Source organism: Balaenoptera physalus (genome assembly GCF_965194825.1).
Source record: "Balaenoptera physalus genome assembly, chromosome: 8".
Lineage (NCBI taxonomy): Eukaryota > Metazoa > Chordata > Mammalia > Artiodactyla > Balaenopteridae > Balaenoptera > Balaenoptera physalus.
In genome coordinates this window covers 16,431,654-16,445,620 of record NC_138887.1, presented here as the reverse complement: position 1 = coordinate 16,445,620, position 13,967 = coordinate 16,431,654, and the positions used below count along the sequence as shown (strand labels likewise).

The window sequence follows — 13,967 nt, the reverse complement described above, 5'->3', positions numbered from 1 at the left end:
TTCATTATTTTTGCTGGAAACTAGCATCTGGGTTACATTTTTGTAATTATGGGGCATAAATGGGATTTCTTTTTTGCTGCTTGTACAAAAAGCCAAATGCCAGTCAGTCAAGGTCTACTGTTTTTAAGTCTATTTTACGTTTCAGTCGGTAGTGTATTTTAATTTATGGGTTTCATAAATATAATATGTATATAAATTATCACTTACATTTGTCCAAATAATCTTTAAGTGTCAAGGAATACCCTTATTATACTCATTTTTCGTTAGCACTTTTCATTCAGTACTTGTTGAACCAAATACATATTATATCAAGCAGTGTTCTAGGCACTGGGGATACAGTAGTAAAACAGACAAGGAAGGACACTGCCCTCTCAGTAGTGTGCAAAGAAACACAGTAAACATAATGCACTAGCTGTCTTCTGATAATGCTTGGAAGAAAAGAAGCAGGATGATGTGATTGAGAGGACCTGGAGAATGTTTAGAGAAAGGCTTCTTTAGGAGGAGACATTTGAGCTGAGCCTAGAATAGCAGGAACGTCTTCATTCTGTGAAGACAAGGGGGATGATTTGAATATGGTATTTTCTAAAACTGTACTTTTATGATTAGGCCAACCTTAATCACATTCCCCTGATTGTTTTCTCAGTTAGTGTTCATTTCAGAGCCCTTTATTTTTCTTAATTACCCTTTTCTGGGTCTGTTTTATTGTGACTTCAGGGATGTGTGACAGTTCAAACTCACCGAGCTTTTGGTTTTCCTAGTATTCTTAGTGGTCTAGTCTGGATTGTTCACTCTTAACAAACAAAACATTAGTTTCCATAAATCTGCTTTGCACATACATACTCGCACATACTTGATCCCATAAGTTTAGAAGAGACAGTTTTAGCATATGTGGAAGTAGAGATTGAATTGATGTATTTTTTTTTTAATTAATTTATTTTTGGCTGCGTTGGGTCTTTGTTGCTGCGCGCAGACCCTCTCTAGTTGCGGCGAGCGGGGCTACTCTTCGTTGCGGTGCATGGGCTTCTCATTGCTGTGGCTTCTCTTGTTGCGGAGCACAGGCTCTAGGCGCGCGGGCTCAGTAGTTGTGGAACACAGGCTCTAGAGCGCAGGCTCAGTAGTTGTGGTGCACGGGCTTTAGTTGCTCCGCGGCATGTGCAATCTTCCCGGACCAGGACTAGAACCTGTGTCCCCTGCATTGGCAGGTGGATTCTTAACCACTGCGCCACCAGGGAAGTTCCTGAATTGATGTAGTTTTGACAATGACCTTTCCCATCTCCTGCTTTTCTTCTGAGCCCACATTTTAAAATCTAAAAGTATTTGGGAGCCTTTTTCTCTACATTGGTATTACATCAGCTCTGTGTGTGGTTTTATACGCTTAGCTACCTTAGGACTCTGCTAGCTAAAGCTATATTTTTCTTCCTGTTCCTAAGAGGGTAGAATCCTCATGAATTAAAAAGTAGAGGGACTTTTTAAGCCCGTGCGCCACAACTACTGAGCCTGCGCTCTAGAGCCTGCGAGCCACAGCTACTGAGCCCACACGCCACAACTACTGAAGCCTGCATGCCCTAGAGCCCGTGCTCCCCGACAAGAGAAGTCACCACAATGAGAAGCCTGCGCACCACAACGAAGAGTAAACCCGGCTCGCCGCAACTAGAGAAAGTCCGCGCGCAGCAACGAAACCCAGCACAGCCAAAAAAAAATTAATAAATTAAAAAAAAAAAACAGTAGAGAATCAAGTTCCTTTGTAAGCAAAAGTAACTAGGAGTGTATTTTCCCCCTAGGGTAATAGTTATATTTTATGACCTCAGTATTTTAGAATATCAGTTATATTTTGAGGAGTTTGCTTTGTGAATAGAAAGAACAAAACTGTGCATCTTTTTAGTGGTCTTTAAAGCTGGCATTTTTTAAAAGCTGAATGTCTATTTCATTTCACTCAGCCGTACCTGCAGCCATGCTCCGTGTGTAGGGTAGGTTGATGCCTGATCTCATGCTGTATAATCAAAAAGAAAGAAGAAAATTGGTCCCCCAAATGCCAGCCTTTCAAACAGTTCCCATCATGTCCAGTCAGAAGTACTGTGAGCAGACATGGCTTTAACAAAGACACAGAAAATAAATGGTCCTTTTCAATGTCAGAAATTAAACCTGTATAAAAAAGTTTGAAAATTGTGCCTGTTACGTTAATTAGCAAAATATTTCAGGTTTTGTTGTTTATTTGCTTTCATTGCTGTTGATATTTTAAAAAGTTAATTCTTCCTTGGTTCAAGGGTGAGCCTTATTTCAGTTTTAATTTTTGAAGCCCAGGCATAAGAGAAATTAATTTACTCTGAGCTAAGTATTTATTCTGTCAAATATAATTAGTTAACATGGTTTCAATTGACATAATGTCTAGAATCTTTTATTTAGACAGCAGATTTGGAAAGTGTTCATTGCTAGAAAAGGCGACTCATAGGAGGCTAGGGGTGCTAATTATTGTGCTGACTCCAAGATTGTTGTGTACACCTCACTTCAGGGTATATGAACACTTTCCTGCAAAAGTCCATTTAACCAATGTGGCTCCAGTATAGATAGGGTGGCTCTGTGTGTGTGTGTGTGTGTGTTTAATGACCATAAATCACAACTCAGGGCTCTTATTTCTTTAACTTGGAACTCCTCTCCCAGCATTATGCTCAGAGATGCAAACTATCTGCATGACTATCAACCTGGCTTTCCTTTCTGAAGGCCAAACTCATTGGTTCATGCTTTCAATCGACTGCTTTTGTTTTTATAGAATTTCTTAAGTTTTCTAGTCTTCTACGGAACTTCTCTTTTTACCTAAATTTTTCCGTTAGGGCAGCTGCGTGCATGGCATAAGCCCTTGCAGTCATAGTATGTGAAAATACCCCCGACTTGGTCAAGCTCTTCAGAGGCAGGGACTCTGTCACATTCCCAGTGCCCGGCATCCACATCCAATAGACAGTGGAATAAGTGGGACAAGGAGACTTGCTCTGTTTACTTCACAGAGTTGATTGATTCACGCCACAGCTGTTGACTCAGTGCCTCTTATCTACCAGGCACTGCTTATCTTGGGCTTCAGGCATAAAGAGGTGAGAAGATAAGCAGGTCCTGCTGGCTCCGGGGAACTCCAGTCACAGGTGTGGGAGGCTGTTTTCACTGCTAGGAACAGAGAGGCTCATTCAGCCACCTCAAGTAGTAGAGCGTTTTTCCTGTAAGGATATTCCAGGATTAAAGAAGACTTGAATCAGTTATACTTCTGGGGGCTGAGGAATTAAGACCCGTCTGGTTTGGGAACTGATGGGATCTCTGGATAGACGAGCGCAAAGACATTCATAGGAACACAGGACTCTCAGTGTTGCGCTGGAATGGCACGTGGGAGAAAGTCAAACCGATATAAACATTTCTGTATTTTTCCTTAGGATTCATTAAGATCTTAGGTTATATCTCCTTAAAATGTTAGGGGCATTTAGTATATTCTTAAATCATATTTGTTTCTCCAGGCAGATAATACGTTTGCTATATTTTTCCTTCTATATTCTCCTAATGTGTGTGTGTGTGTGTGTGTGTGTGTGTGTATAAATACACTTACAGAGTATCTATAGAATAGGAAAATATAAAGGTGGAAACCAAGAGTCTGAGGAAACCTAATTTGACTTAGCACATTTTAAAGCATCATCTATTAACTTTTTTGTGAATTTGTGCTGCTGTTTACTTTGTATATGCAAAAAATGTAATGTTAAAATTGGTAATATTAGCTCATAGTAAACATCAATCTCTTGTATTTGAATAGGAATTTATAGTTTACGGGCACTTTCAAAGATGTTTATTTATTTTTTCATAAAACCCCCCTTGAATTAAGGAGGACAGATCTTACCTTGCATGTTTTTTAAATTGAGGATTTAGGTCAAAGTTACACGATTCATCCAAGGTTTCCCGGAAGGCGGTGGGGCCAGCAGTGGAGCCCACGCCTCCTGACCCCAGTCAGCGCCCGGTGGAGCGTCCTTCCTCACCTTCCGCCTGCTCCCCTTCCCTGTACTTGGGTTCCTGAGAGAGAAAACACCAGGCACTCCATGCCCAGATGCACATCGCTTTACTTACAGCAGAGTCTCCACCCTGAATCTCAATCTTCTTCCCCATTTTGGTAACTAAACTAAAAAGTCTAAAAAAATTGTGAAGGTTATTGTTAGCTTGCCAAGAGTTGGTACAGGAAACACTTGTGTTTCATCCCTGCAAGTGGATATGAAGGGATATGTTTTGAGGGATTGGATTTTTGGTAATTTTGTCAAAACCCAGTGTTTACCTTAACTACTGGGTACCACATGCCTGGTGCCCCCATCTTCTTAACTGTCCAGTCCTGTGCCCCATTTACTATTGGGAAATGGAAGTCATAGTCATAGAACCTCTCTACGTACAATTTAAAAATTGATATAATTTCTAGCAAAAATATAAAGGAGAAATAAGGCAATTAATTTATAGTAAGTAAAATGTGTTTCAGTAGGTATGCGCTTACATGTACACAAGAAGACATAATGCAGTTAGATTCTCCCACTTACATGTAGAATCACTAAGAATATGAAAGCTGCAAATGTAGTCTGATCAGGTGTATTGTACTGGTTATTCAGATACCACAGTGATATAGCAGTGACATGATTTTTTGAAATGATGAACATCTATTAGTAAAATTCCAAACAAAACAAAAATACCACAAAAAACCCCCAAATTCCTTTGATTTATGTTGTAGAAAATCTGATGTATATTAAAACTGCATATAATAATCGTATTTATGTATAAACAGTGTTAGAATTTAGGCTCAGGTGGTTATAAATTGACTTGTTTGCCAACATGAATGTCCAGTGGGATATGTGAAAGTAGTGCAGGACAAAAGTTTTGGGATTCATGACAGTTCTTTGTTGTATAGGATTGTCCTGTACGTTGTCTGTCAAATGCCAAGGATGTCTTCTGAATTATTGTGACAGTTGAAAAAATTGCTCCCACAACTTTAGAATACACCTCCTAGATGGTGATGCCGCTTCGTTGAAAATCTCTGCCTTAAACACTTCAGAAAGACACAGGGAATTCGCCGGCCGTCCAGTGGTTAGGACTCCATGCTTTCACAGCTGAGGGCTGGGTTCAATTCCTGGTCAGGGAACTAAGATCCAACAAACCGTGCAGTGTGGCCAAAAAAAAAAAAAAAGGCACAGAAACCTAAGGGACCCCAAGGGAACAAAGATGTCCCAACATTTCAAACCAGAAGCTCACAGTGCTGTGATTTCATTGTCTAGAGAGACTAGACGGGGAGGAGAGTGTCTGCTCTGTTTCTTGCCCCAAGGCTGAGATATGCTTTTTACCTTCATCTCGCCTTGGTCAGCCAGCACTATCTATTCTGCATTCCTGTGGTTGAAGTTTCCCCTGTCCTTGTAGCTTGCTGGGGAGGCTTTTTTTAGACTAGGTTCTGAAGGAGTTGTGAAAAAGGGTTGAAGGTGTCCAAGAAAACTGATGGAAGATTTTTTGTGCATGCGATATATAAAATATAACTACACTTTACCTGATGAAAGGTTTTTATATAAGTAATTTGTGACTTTGCAGCTATATGGCTGAATTATTTTGGTATATAAATAGTGGAAATTTTCTCTCTCTTGCTCAGAGTATATAATTTTGCTATAAATTATAGTGTTTAAAAAAAATTATAGTGTTTTAATAATTGGGTTTGTGAATGATTTCACACAGTTAATCCTTAGTAACAATGGAGATCAATATGGAAGGAAATATTTACCTGTTACATGGTGATTTCAGGCATCAGTATTTTTGCTTTCTGTTCTTGGTGGGGCAGCATTTTGGTGCTAGAAGTGCCTGAGTTCAAATTCTCAAGCTCTGCCACAGGGTGACTATGTGATCTAAAGCAAACTAATCCATATCTCTGAGTCTTACTGTAAAATGTTGTCATCAGTAATGTTGCGGTGCTGCTACTTAATAGAATGGTTGCAAGGATTAGTGTGAAACATCTGACAGAGTTTTCTTCTAGTACTTATTCCAAAGCATCTATATTTTTTGTGCTCTATAACCGTAATGCTGACAAAAATTTTAAGTCTTCTTTTTTTACTTGACCTATTTCCATAGTGTAAACAGTCTTTATAATTACTGTTTTAAAAGTATTGAAGTATTAAAAAGTATCATAGTAGACCCATGACATCCTGCTACTAAAATATACTGTGTAATACATGATGTCCTTTCTGTATATAATATGAACTGTAAACTTACCTGCTTCTCTCAAGAAATAAAGTTTTTAAAAACCTAATGTCTTGAGATAACTGTAAGATATCTGTAAGCAAAACCAAGAAGAAACAACAGAGCTAAGTTGAATGCAGGGAGTGGGCCAAGGGTGGGCTTACCAGCTAAGCAATGCATTCCTATACACCAGCCTGAAATTGCAGCCTTCCACAGATAGATTTGCATATCACAGACCTTTGGGTTGCACAAAAATTGTCAAAACCACAAATACACCATCCTTTACCTAATAATGATATCAGTATATGTGAGCATTTTTAGTTTTGTTTACAAATTTTTTCACTGTGAAAATGATGCTGTTGAATAGATGTGTGTGTGTGCGCACACGTGTGTGTATCTTTTTCCTTCTCTAGTAATATTTCTTTAGGATAAATCTCTTGAAAGTAGAGTTACTCTCTTAAAGGAGACACACCTTTTATGGCACTAGATGTAATTGCCAAATTGTTTACAAAAATATTATATAGATTGGCACTGTCCCAGTTAAGTAGTTTCAGTCACACATAACTAGGGATTTTCATTTAAAGTGTGTTGGGGGGACTAATTTAACAGGTGAAATATTGATTTTAATTTATATTGCTTTGGCTACTAGTGAATTTAAACGTTTAATTTTCATATATTAATGGTTTTTCTTCTTGCATTATTTATTCATTCATATCTTTCTCCTATTTAATTTACGGGATCACTTAATGATTTAGGTCCTTTTCAGGGTTTTGGATAAATTAAAATTTTATCTAATCATGTTATTCTGCTTTTCTCTTTCAGCTCCAGTAATAAACCGATTTACGAGGCGTGCCTCAGGTAAGTCTGATGATGGATTTTGCTCACTTCTGGTGACATTTTAAAAATGGATTGGATAAGAAAGTATGAAAAGAATAATTGCTATAGAGTAATAACTTATTTGTCAGTCATTTTCCCAGAAAACACAACCATCTGATAAAATCAAGAACTAGAAAATAATTGGAAATACCCACTGAGTGGCTAAGCTTAAAATCACACTGTGCACTGAGGCTAATGTATGGAGACTCTTACCCCAATTTGTTTATTTCTGCTCTTGATAAATTATTATCTACATGGTTATCTGGTTTGCCAGTCACAGTTTAGAAGCAGTAATTTAGAACTTGGGTGAAGGACACTCTAGAAACAGGGAGGGATGGAGAGTTTTTAATAAAGGACAGGAAAACTCATAACACTCCGATATAAGACCTTGTCATCATGGGGTCCTATTCAGAATAGGAGCAAATTGCTTTATATTTGTTCATGCCCCAGGGGCTATTGCTGTCCTAGAGATACCACAGTAACCTTCTGCATATTCACAGTGAGGGCGACCTTAACCATTGACAGGCGCTTAAATTTGGTTCACTATACCGGGCACCACCTACATTACATTGGTGGGGAAATATAGTACACAGTTGAAAGCATTTCTATCCTAAATGAGTTTGGGCGCTGAAATGGATAAACTATTGTTTGGAAAATTCACTTCTGTGAAATACCTTCTTCTCTAAAGATAGAGGACAAGTGAAGTACTACCATGTTTGGTTTGAGAAAATGACTTTCTTTTATATATAACTAGAGTTTTTTGGTTGAAAAACACAAGAAATAATTTCAAACAGATCATCTTTGACATTTATATAATACAAATGAGTCATTTGTTTCATAAAATTACCTAATTTCCATCTGTGCTATATTATTAAATGTGTTTTAAGATTGAGTTTTATTTTTAATTTGTCAGCAGTTACTGGTATAATTTACTCTTATTATGTGGTGACCAGGTCTATAAGGAAAAAGACAGGGATTAGGATAATATGCTGTATTGTGATGGTATCTACTTTATCCTCCTGAACTTTTTATAATGTTGAGACATATCTATTTTTAATGTTGAAAACAAAGTGTAGATTATAATGCCTTTCATGGAATGAGAGATTATGTTTATGTCAGTAAGGCATCAATCAGACTTTATCCCAGAGTAGAGCTATCAAGAGTGATCGTCTTCTGGTGTAATATGTAGTCTTTCATGAGCAGTGGTGGAAACAGAGAGGAACAATAAGACAGAATCAGTAGTGTGATATCTTGTCTCCGTGACGTAAGATTCTTTCTGTAGGAACATAGTTAAGACTCTTAGAATAAATTGTCTCCCTTTCTGCCTCAAACTGACATGAGACATTTATTTCTGGGCAAATTCCATTAATATTTGTTGTTCAGTATACTTAGCATCAGTTGAAGGATCAGGGGCTCTAGTATATAGGTTCGTTTTGAAACACCCTTATTTCACTCCCCACCACCACTGCTAAATCTGTGTCCAGTGTATGTTAGCAAGATTGGCTGGAAATGTAGACAAGCTAGAATGCCGGCAAAGAAATACACGTTCAAGTCAAATGTTGCATTTATTCCAAGTGATAGGCAATAGGAAATGCCAGTGAAAACAACAGGGAGCCAGTTTGATTTAAAGAAAAATGAAATGATATCAACGTTCAGGAGTCATGTTGTAAAAGCCTTAAAAGGTGTAAATATTGTTACCCTAATAATATAACATGCTGGAAAGCACTATGAGAATGAATTTTGACATTAATTATTGGAAGGAAAAGAGAACTGACTTATGGAATACCCCTGATGGGTCAGGCACTGTGGTAAGCATTTTATACACATTTTCAGTCTTACAGGCAAGGGAAATAAAATTATATTTACTGCCTTGGATAAAAAGAACAATGGTCTTTGGCTAAAACTTTTTTGACAAAGAAAGCAGAAACTATCTTAAGACATCTTGGGGAGGAAATTCTACAGTTCTCTTTGTTAATTTAATCTAGTGGCGAAAAGTAATTCAATGCAGTAGCAGACTTCAGTTTCTTTTGAAGTAGCATTTCCTGAATATAAAAAAAATAGATATCTACTTAAAATAGGGAAATTCATATCTGATAATTAAAAATGTTTCTTAGGATATTTTTTTTTGATGAAGTTTTAATTCAGAAATACTTTTTCTTTTCAGAAGTAAATTGTAACTTTAAATTTGTAATGTGAAACCTGTAATTTAAGGGAAAAAAAATAAGTGAACCAGAAATGTAGGATACAAGAGTTTACTTCTGAATACAAGAGTTTATTTCTTACTCGTCTATTTTTTTTTTTTTTTTAATTTATTTTATTTATTTATTTTTGGCTGCGTTGGGTTTTCGCTGTTGCGCGCGAGCTTTCTCTAGTTGCTGCGAGCCGGGGCGACTCTTCGCTGCGGTGCGTGGGCTTCTCATTGCGGTGGCTTCTCTTGTTGCAGAGCACAGGCTCTCGGTGCCTGGCCTTCAGCAGTTGTGGCACGCAGGCTCTAGAGCACAGGCTCAGCAGTTGTGGTGCATGGGCTTAGTTGCTCCGCGGCATGTGGGATCTTCCCGGACCAGGGATCGAACCTGTGTCCCTGCATTGACAGGTGGATTCTTAACCACTGTGCCACCAGGGAAGCCCCTTACTTGTCTATTTTTTAATAATAATTACAACAATAAGTACTGTATGTATACATTATAACAATAAATATACTATGTGTAGTGCTAGGTATTCAATCACATTTTTTTTTAATCACTTGATTGAATGAAAATGTAAAAATAGTGTGTTATGATATATTCCTAATTTGACTGAGTTTCCTACATCTTTGAGGTTTTGGCTTTTGATATTCGTACCGCATCTATCAAAAGTAAATATTTCAACTTGAATACTTCAAACAAAACATTTCTCCCTTTTATACCTTTTTCTTTTGTTATGGTTCATGAGGATGAGGGCAATGTTTATATTAAGGATGTGTTTAACAAATACATAATTTCAGATCATTTTTATAAATAACACTTTTTCTGCTGAACTCTCCTCATGCGTTTTCAGTGCCTGCCCACAAACCTGTTGGTTTTTATTTCTATAAGTAAAAGGAATCAGTTTCACTCAGTATTTTCAAACAAAATTAATTCCTAGAATTTTAAGAGTTTGTAGCAGTTTCAGGGTTTCATAAGTTAGTTTTCCACTTGGTTCAGGAATGAAAGGCATATAGTGGAGTGTGATTAATGGATAAAAACAGGTGGGCATTTGGAAGAGTAGGGTCTTGCCTTATAGCATAGATAGGATAAGTTCTACAAGACTTATGATGATGAAACTGTCAGATTTTTTTAAACATCTTTATTGGAGTATAATTGCTTTACAGTGGTGTGTTAGTTTCTGCTTTATAACAAAGTGAATCAGCTATACATATACATATATCCCCATATCTCTTCCCTCTTGTGTCTCTCTCTCTCCCACCCTCCCTACCCCACCCCTCTAGGTGGTCACAAAGTACCGAGCTGATCTCCCTGTGCTATGCGGCTGCTTCCCACTAGCTATCTATTTTACGTTTGGGAGTGTATATATGTCCATGCCACTCTCTCACTTTGTCCCAGTTTACCCTTCCCCCTCCCCATGTCCTCAAGTCCATTCTCTAGTAGGTCTGCATCTTTATTCCCGTCCTGCCCCTAGGTTCTTCATGACCATTTTTTTTTTAGATTCCATATATATGTGTTAGCGTACGTTATTTGTTTTTTCTTTCTCACTTACTTCACTCTGTATGACAGACTCTAGGTCCATCCACCTCACTACAGATAACTCAGTTTTGTTTCTTTATGGCTGAGTAATATTCCATTGTGTATATGTGCCACATCTTCTTATCCATTCATCTGTCGATGGACACTTAGGTTGCTTCCATGTCCTGGCTATTGTAAATAGAGCTGCAATGAACATTGTGGTACATGACACTTTTTGAATTATGGTTTTCTCAGGGTATATGCCCACTAGTGGGATTGCTGGGTCGGATGATAGTTCTATTTTTAGTTTTTTAGGGAACCTCCATACTGTTCTCCATAGTGGCTGTATCAATTTACATTCCCACCAACAGTGCAAGAGGGTTCCCTTTTCTCCACATCTTCTCCAGCATTTATTGTTTGTAGATTTTTTGATGATGGCCATTCTGACCCGTGTGAGGTGATATCTCATTGTAGTTTTGATTTGCATTTCTCTAATGATTTATGACGTTGAGCGTTCTTTCATGTGTTTGTTGACAATCTGTATATCTTCTTTGGAGAAATGTCTATTTAAGTCTTCTGCCCATTTTTGGATTGGGTTGTTTGTTTTTTTGATATTGAGCTGCATGAGCTGCTTGTAAATTTTGGAGGTTAATCCTTTGTCAGTTGCTGCATTTTGTCAGATGTTTTTTGAAATCCAGGTACATGTATCTCTGGTATCTTCCTGACAGCACCCCATAACCTTTGTTTGCTTGTTTGTTTACTTATATTTTTATTGAGATATAATTGACATGTGACATTGTGTGTGTTTAAGGTGTACAGCATGTTGATTTGATACATTTATATATTGCAGTATGATCATCCGTAACCTTACAGTACCCCATAATCCTATTGTTAAACAAAAGAAAAAGAAATACTGCTTTTGTTCTTTTTTAATCCATTTATGCTCTGAGTAATCACTTCTTACCTTGTTTTTTTTAAATACACAGAAGTCATATACATACTCTATTTTAGAGTTTTGATAGAATTAACAGTGACAGTTTTGCATTTAATTTCTCTTAGAGCTTATTATGGACTTTCTGTTTTGAAAGATTCTTCTTTTTGGTGGAAAAATGGGAAACATACTATTTATTGTTGTAATTATTATTAAAAATTATTGGTAGTAGTAGAGGTAGTAGCTGAATAAATCTTTGAAGAGTAAAACTTTAACCAAACAACAATTCTGTTGCTTTGTTGTTCATCTGGTATATTATATGGGAAAGACCCTAGGATGTAGAGTTATACAGACCTGAGGTCAAACCACCCATTTACTGTGTAAATTTGCGTGTAAGTTATTTACCTCATTGAGTGTTACTTCCTTATTTTCATTTTCTTTCATTTTGGGATCACAACAGCTGTATTCACTTTTTTTTTTTTTTCACTTTTGTTATGATGGTTAAGTTAGATGGTTTTTATAAAGCAGAGTGTCTAGGCTCTCAAAAATGTTAGTGGTCAGCTCTCTTGAACATAGTTTAAGACAAAACAAAACAATAAAATGCTCAACTCTGTGTCTTAGTCTGTCATAAAAAGGCCTTAAAGAGTCATAACACTATTTTATGTTCATCCTTTAATATGGGCCTCTCTTTTTATTGTTTGTACATTAAAGTTTTTTTAAAAAAAAGAGTATAATGATTTTCCTCTGTGGTTTTGGCTCTGAATTGAAAAACAAATTGAAATGACCCATTAATCTTGAGCCAGTGCCTTCTCAGGAGGTCAGACCTGTCTCTGAATTTTTTTTAATCTCAGGATTTTATTTTGAAAAAAATCAAGCTTATAGAAAAGTTTGAGGAATAGTTCATTGAACACCTTTATCTAGATTTCCCAGCTGTTATTATTTTGCCACATTTGTATGCTCTTTTCTTTCCTTCCTTGCACATGCACTGACACACACTTTTAGTTTTTTAACTGAACCTTTTAGGAATCCTAAATACCTCATGCATGTCTCCTAAGAACAAGGACATTTTCTGAATAATATAATGTGCAAGGAATTTAACTTTGATACAGTGCTGTTATCTAATCTATAGTCTAGAGTCCAGTTCCTCAGTTGTCTTGCTGTGTCCTCTCTCCCTCTCTCTCTCTCTTTTCGTTCAAGCTCATCCAAAGATTTTATATTGCATTTAATTGTCATGACTCTGCTGTCGTTGTCTTTCACAAAATGGCTCCCTGAAATTTTGAAATCTGCTTTTTTAGAGCTCTGACGGTTATCCCCAGCAGTGGGGCAGTTCCCGGTTATCACCTGTTGTGAGTTCTTACATTGTATGGGCACGTCCACTGTCTGGTCACGATGCCCCATTGATTGCCATGGACTGCTGTCACGGACTGCTGTTGAGCATTACTTGCTCTAATATGTCATTATTTCTTATAACAAAAGTGAAAATGGAGCTCCAAATTATGAATTGGCTAATTTTCTTTTCACATGTAGATAATTAGCCACTCTGCAATTTTTAGCCATAACATGAGCATTGAATTTTACAGTATATTTTTAACAGATCTAAAATCTTCTAATTTTCCCTAAACTAGCATTTGGAATAATTCAGAAGTGAAATTAACTCTTTGAATCTCACACACTCACTGTGTAAAATGGCACATTAAAAACTCAGTAAAATCATCCCAAACAGAAAATGATTAAGTCCCCAAGAAAAGTAGTGAAATAGCAGAAGTTCAGATCTTATCTTGAATCTGATTCAGGGAACATATGCTTCCTTGATTCAGGGCGCATATGCTTCCTTCTGTTTTGTTTTGGAAAGATTTTGTAGCCTTGGTATTCATTGTTTTTATTTTAAAGTTATTTGACAAGAGCTTTTAACCCCCAAATTATTTTTTCCCAGAGGTCATTCTCATATTTTCAAACCAATTTGCTAGTATGAATATAGTTACATTTATATTTTGTTATTAGAAGCTCATTTCAAGCTTGGTAATCACCAACACTAGATAATGCATTCCAAGAGAATACTACTTTAATTCATTTACTAATCCGTTCAGCAGACGTTTACTGATTCTTTACTTTGTGCCAGATACAGTGCTAAGGATGCAAGAAGAGTAAGATAGGGCCCTTAGGAAGTTCCGAGTCTAGCAGGGAAGCTGGCTGTGACTCAGAGTGTGCCAAATACCACAGTATCCACAAATGGAAAAGGA

The 13,967-nt window shown here is 37.1% G+C and overlaps 1 protein-coding gene across 2 annotated transcripts in view; it reads left to right on the top strand.

Moving 5' to 3' along the window:
* The window catches only part of PRKAR2B (protein kinase cAMP-dependent type II regulatory subunit beta), a 109,043-nt gene that overhangs the window by 23,234 nt on the left and 71,842 nt on the right, over positions 1 to 13,967 (top strand). For both annotated transcript variants that reach the window (XM_082473616.1, XM_082473615.1), the window contains exon 2: positions 7,042 to 7,077. In XM_082473616.1, the coding sequence (XP_082329742.1) occupies positions 7,042 to 7,077 (36 nt within the window). The remainder of the gene's footprint in view (positions 1 to 7,041; positions 7,078 to 13,967) is intronic.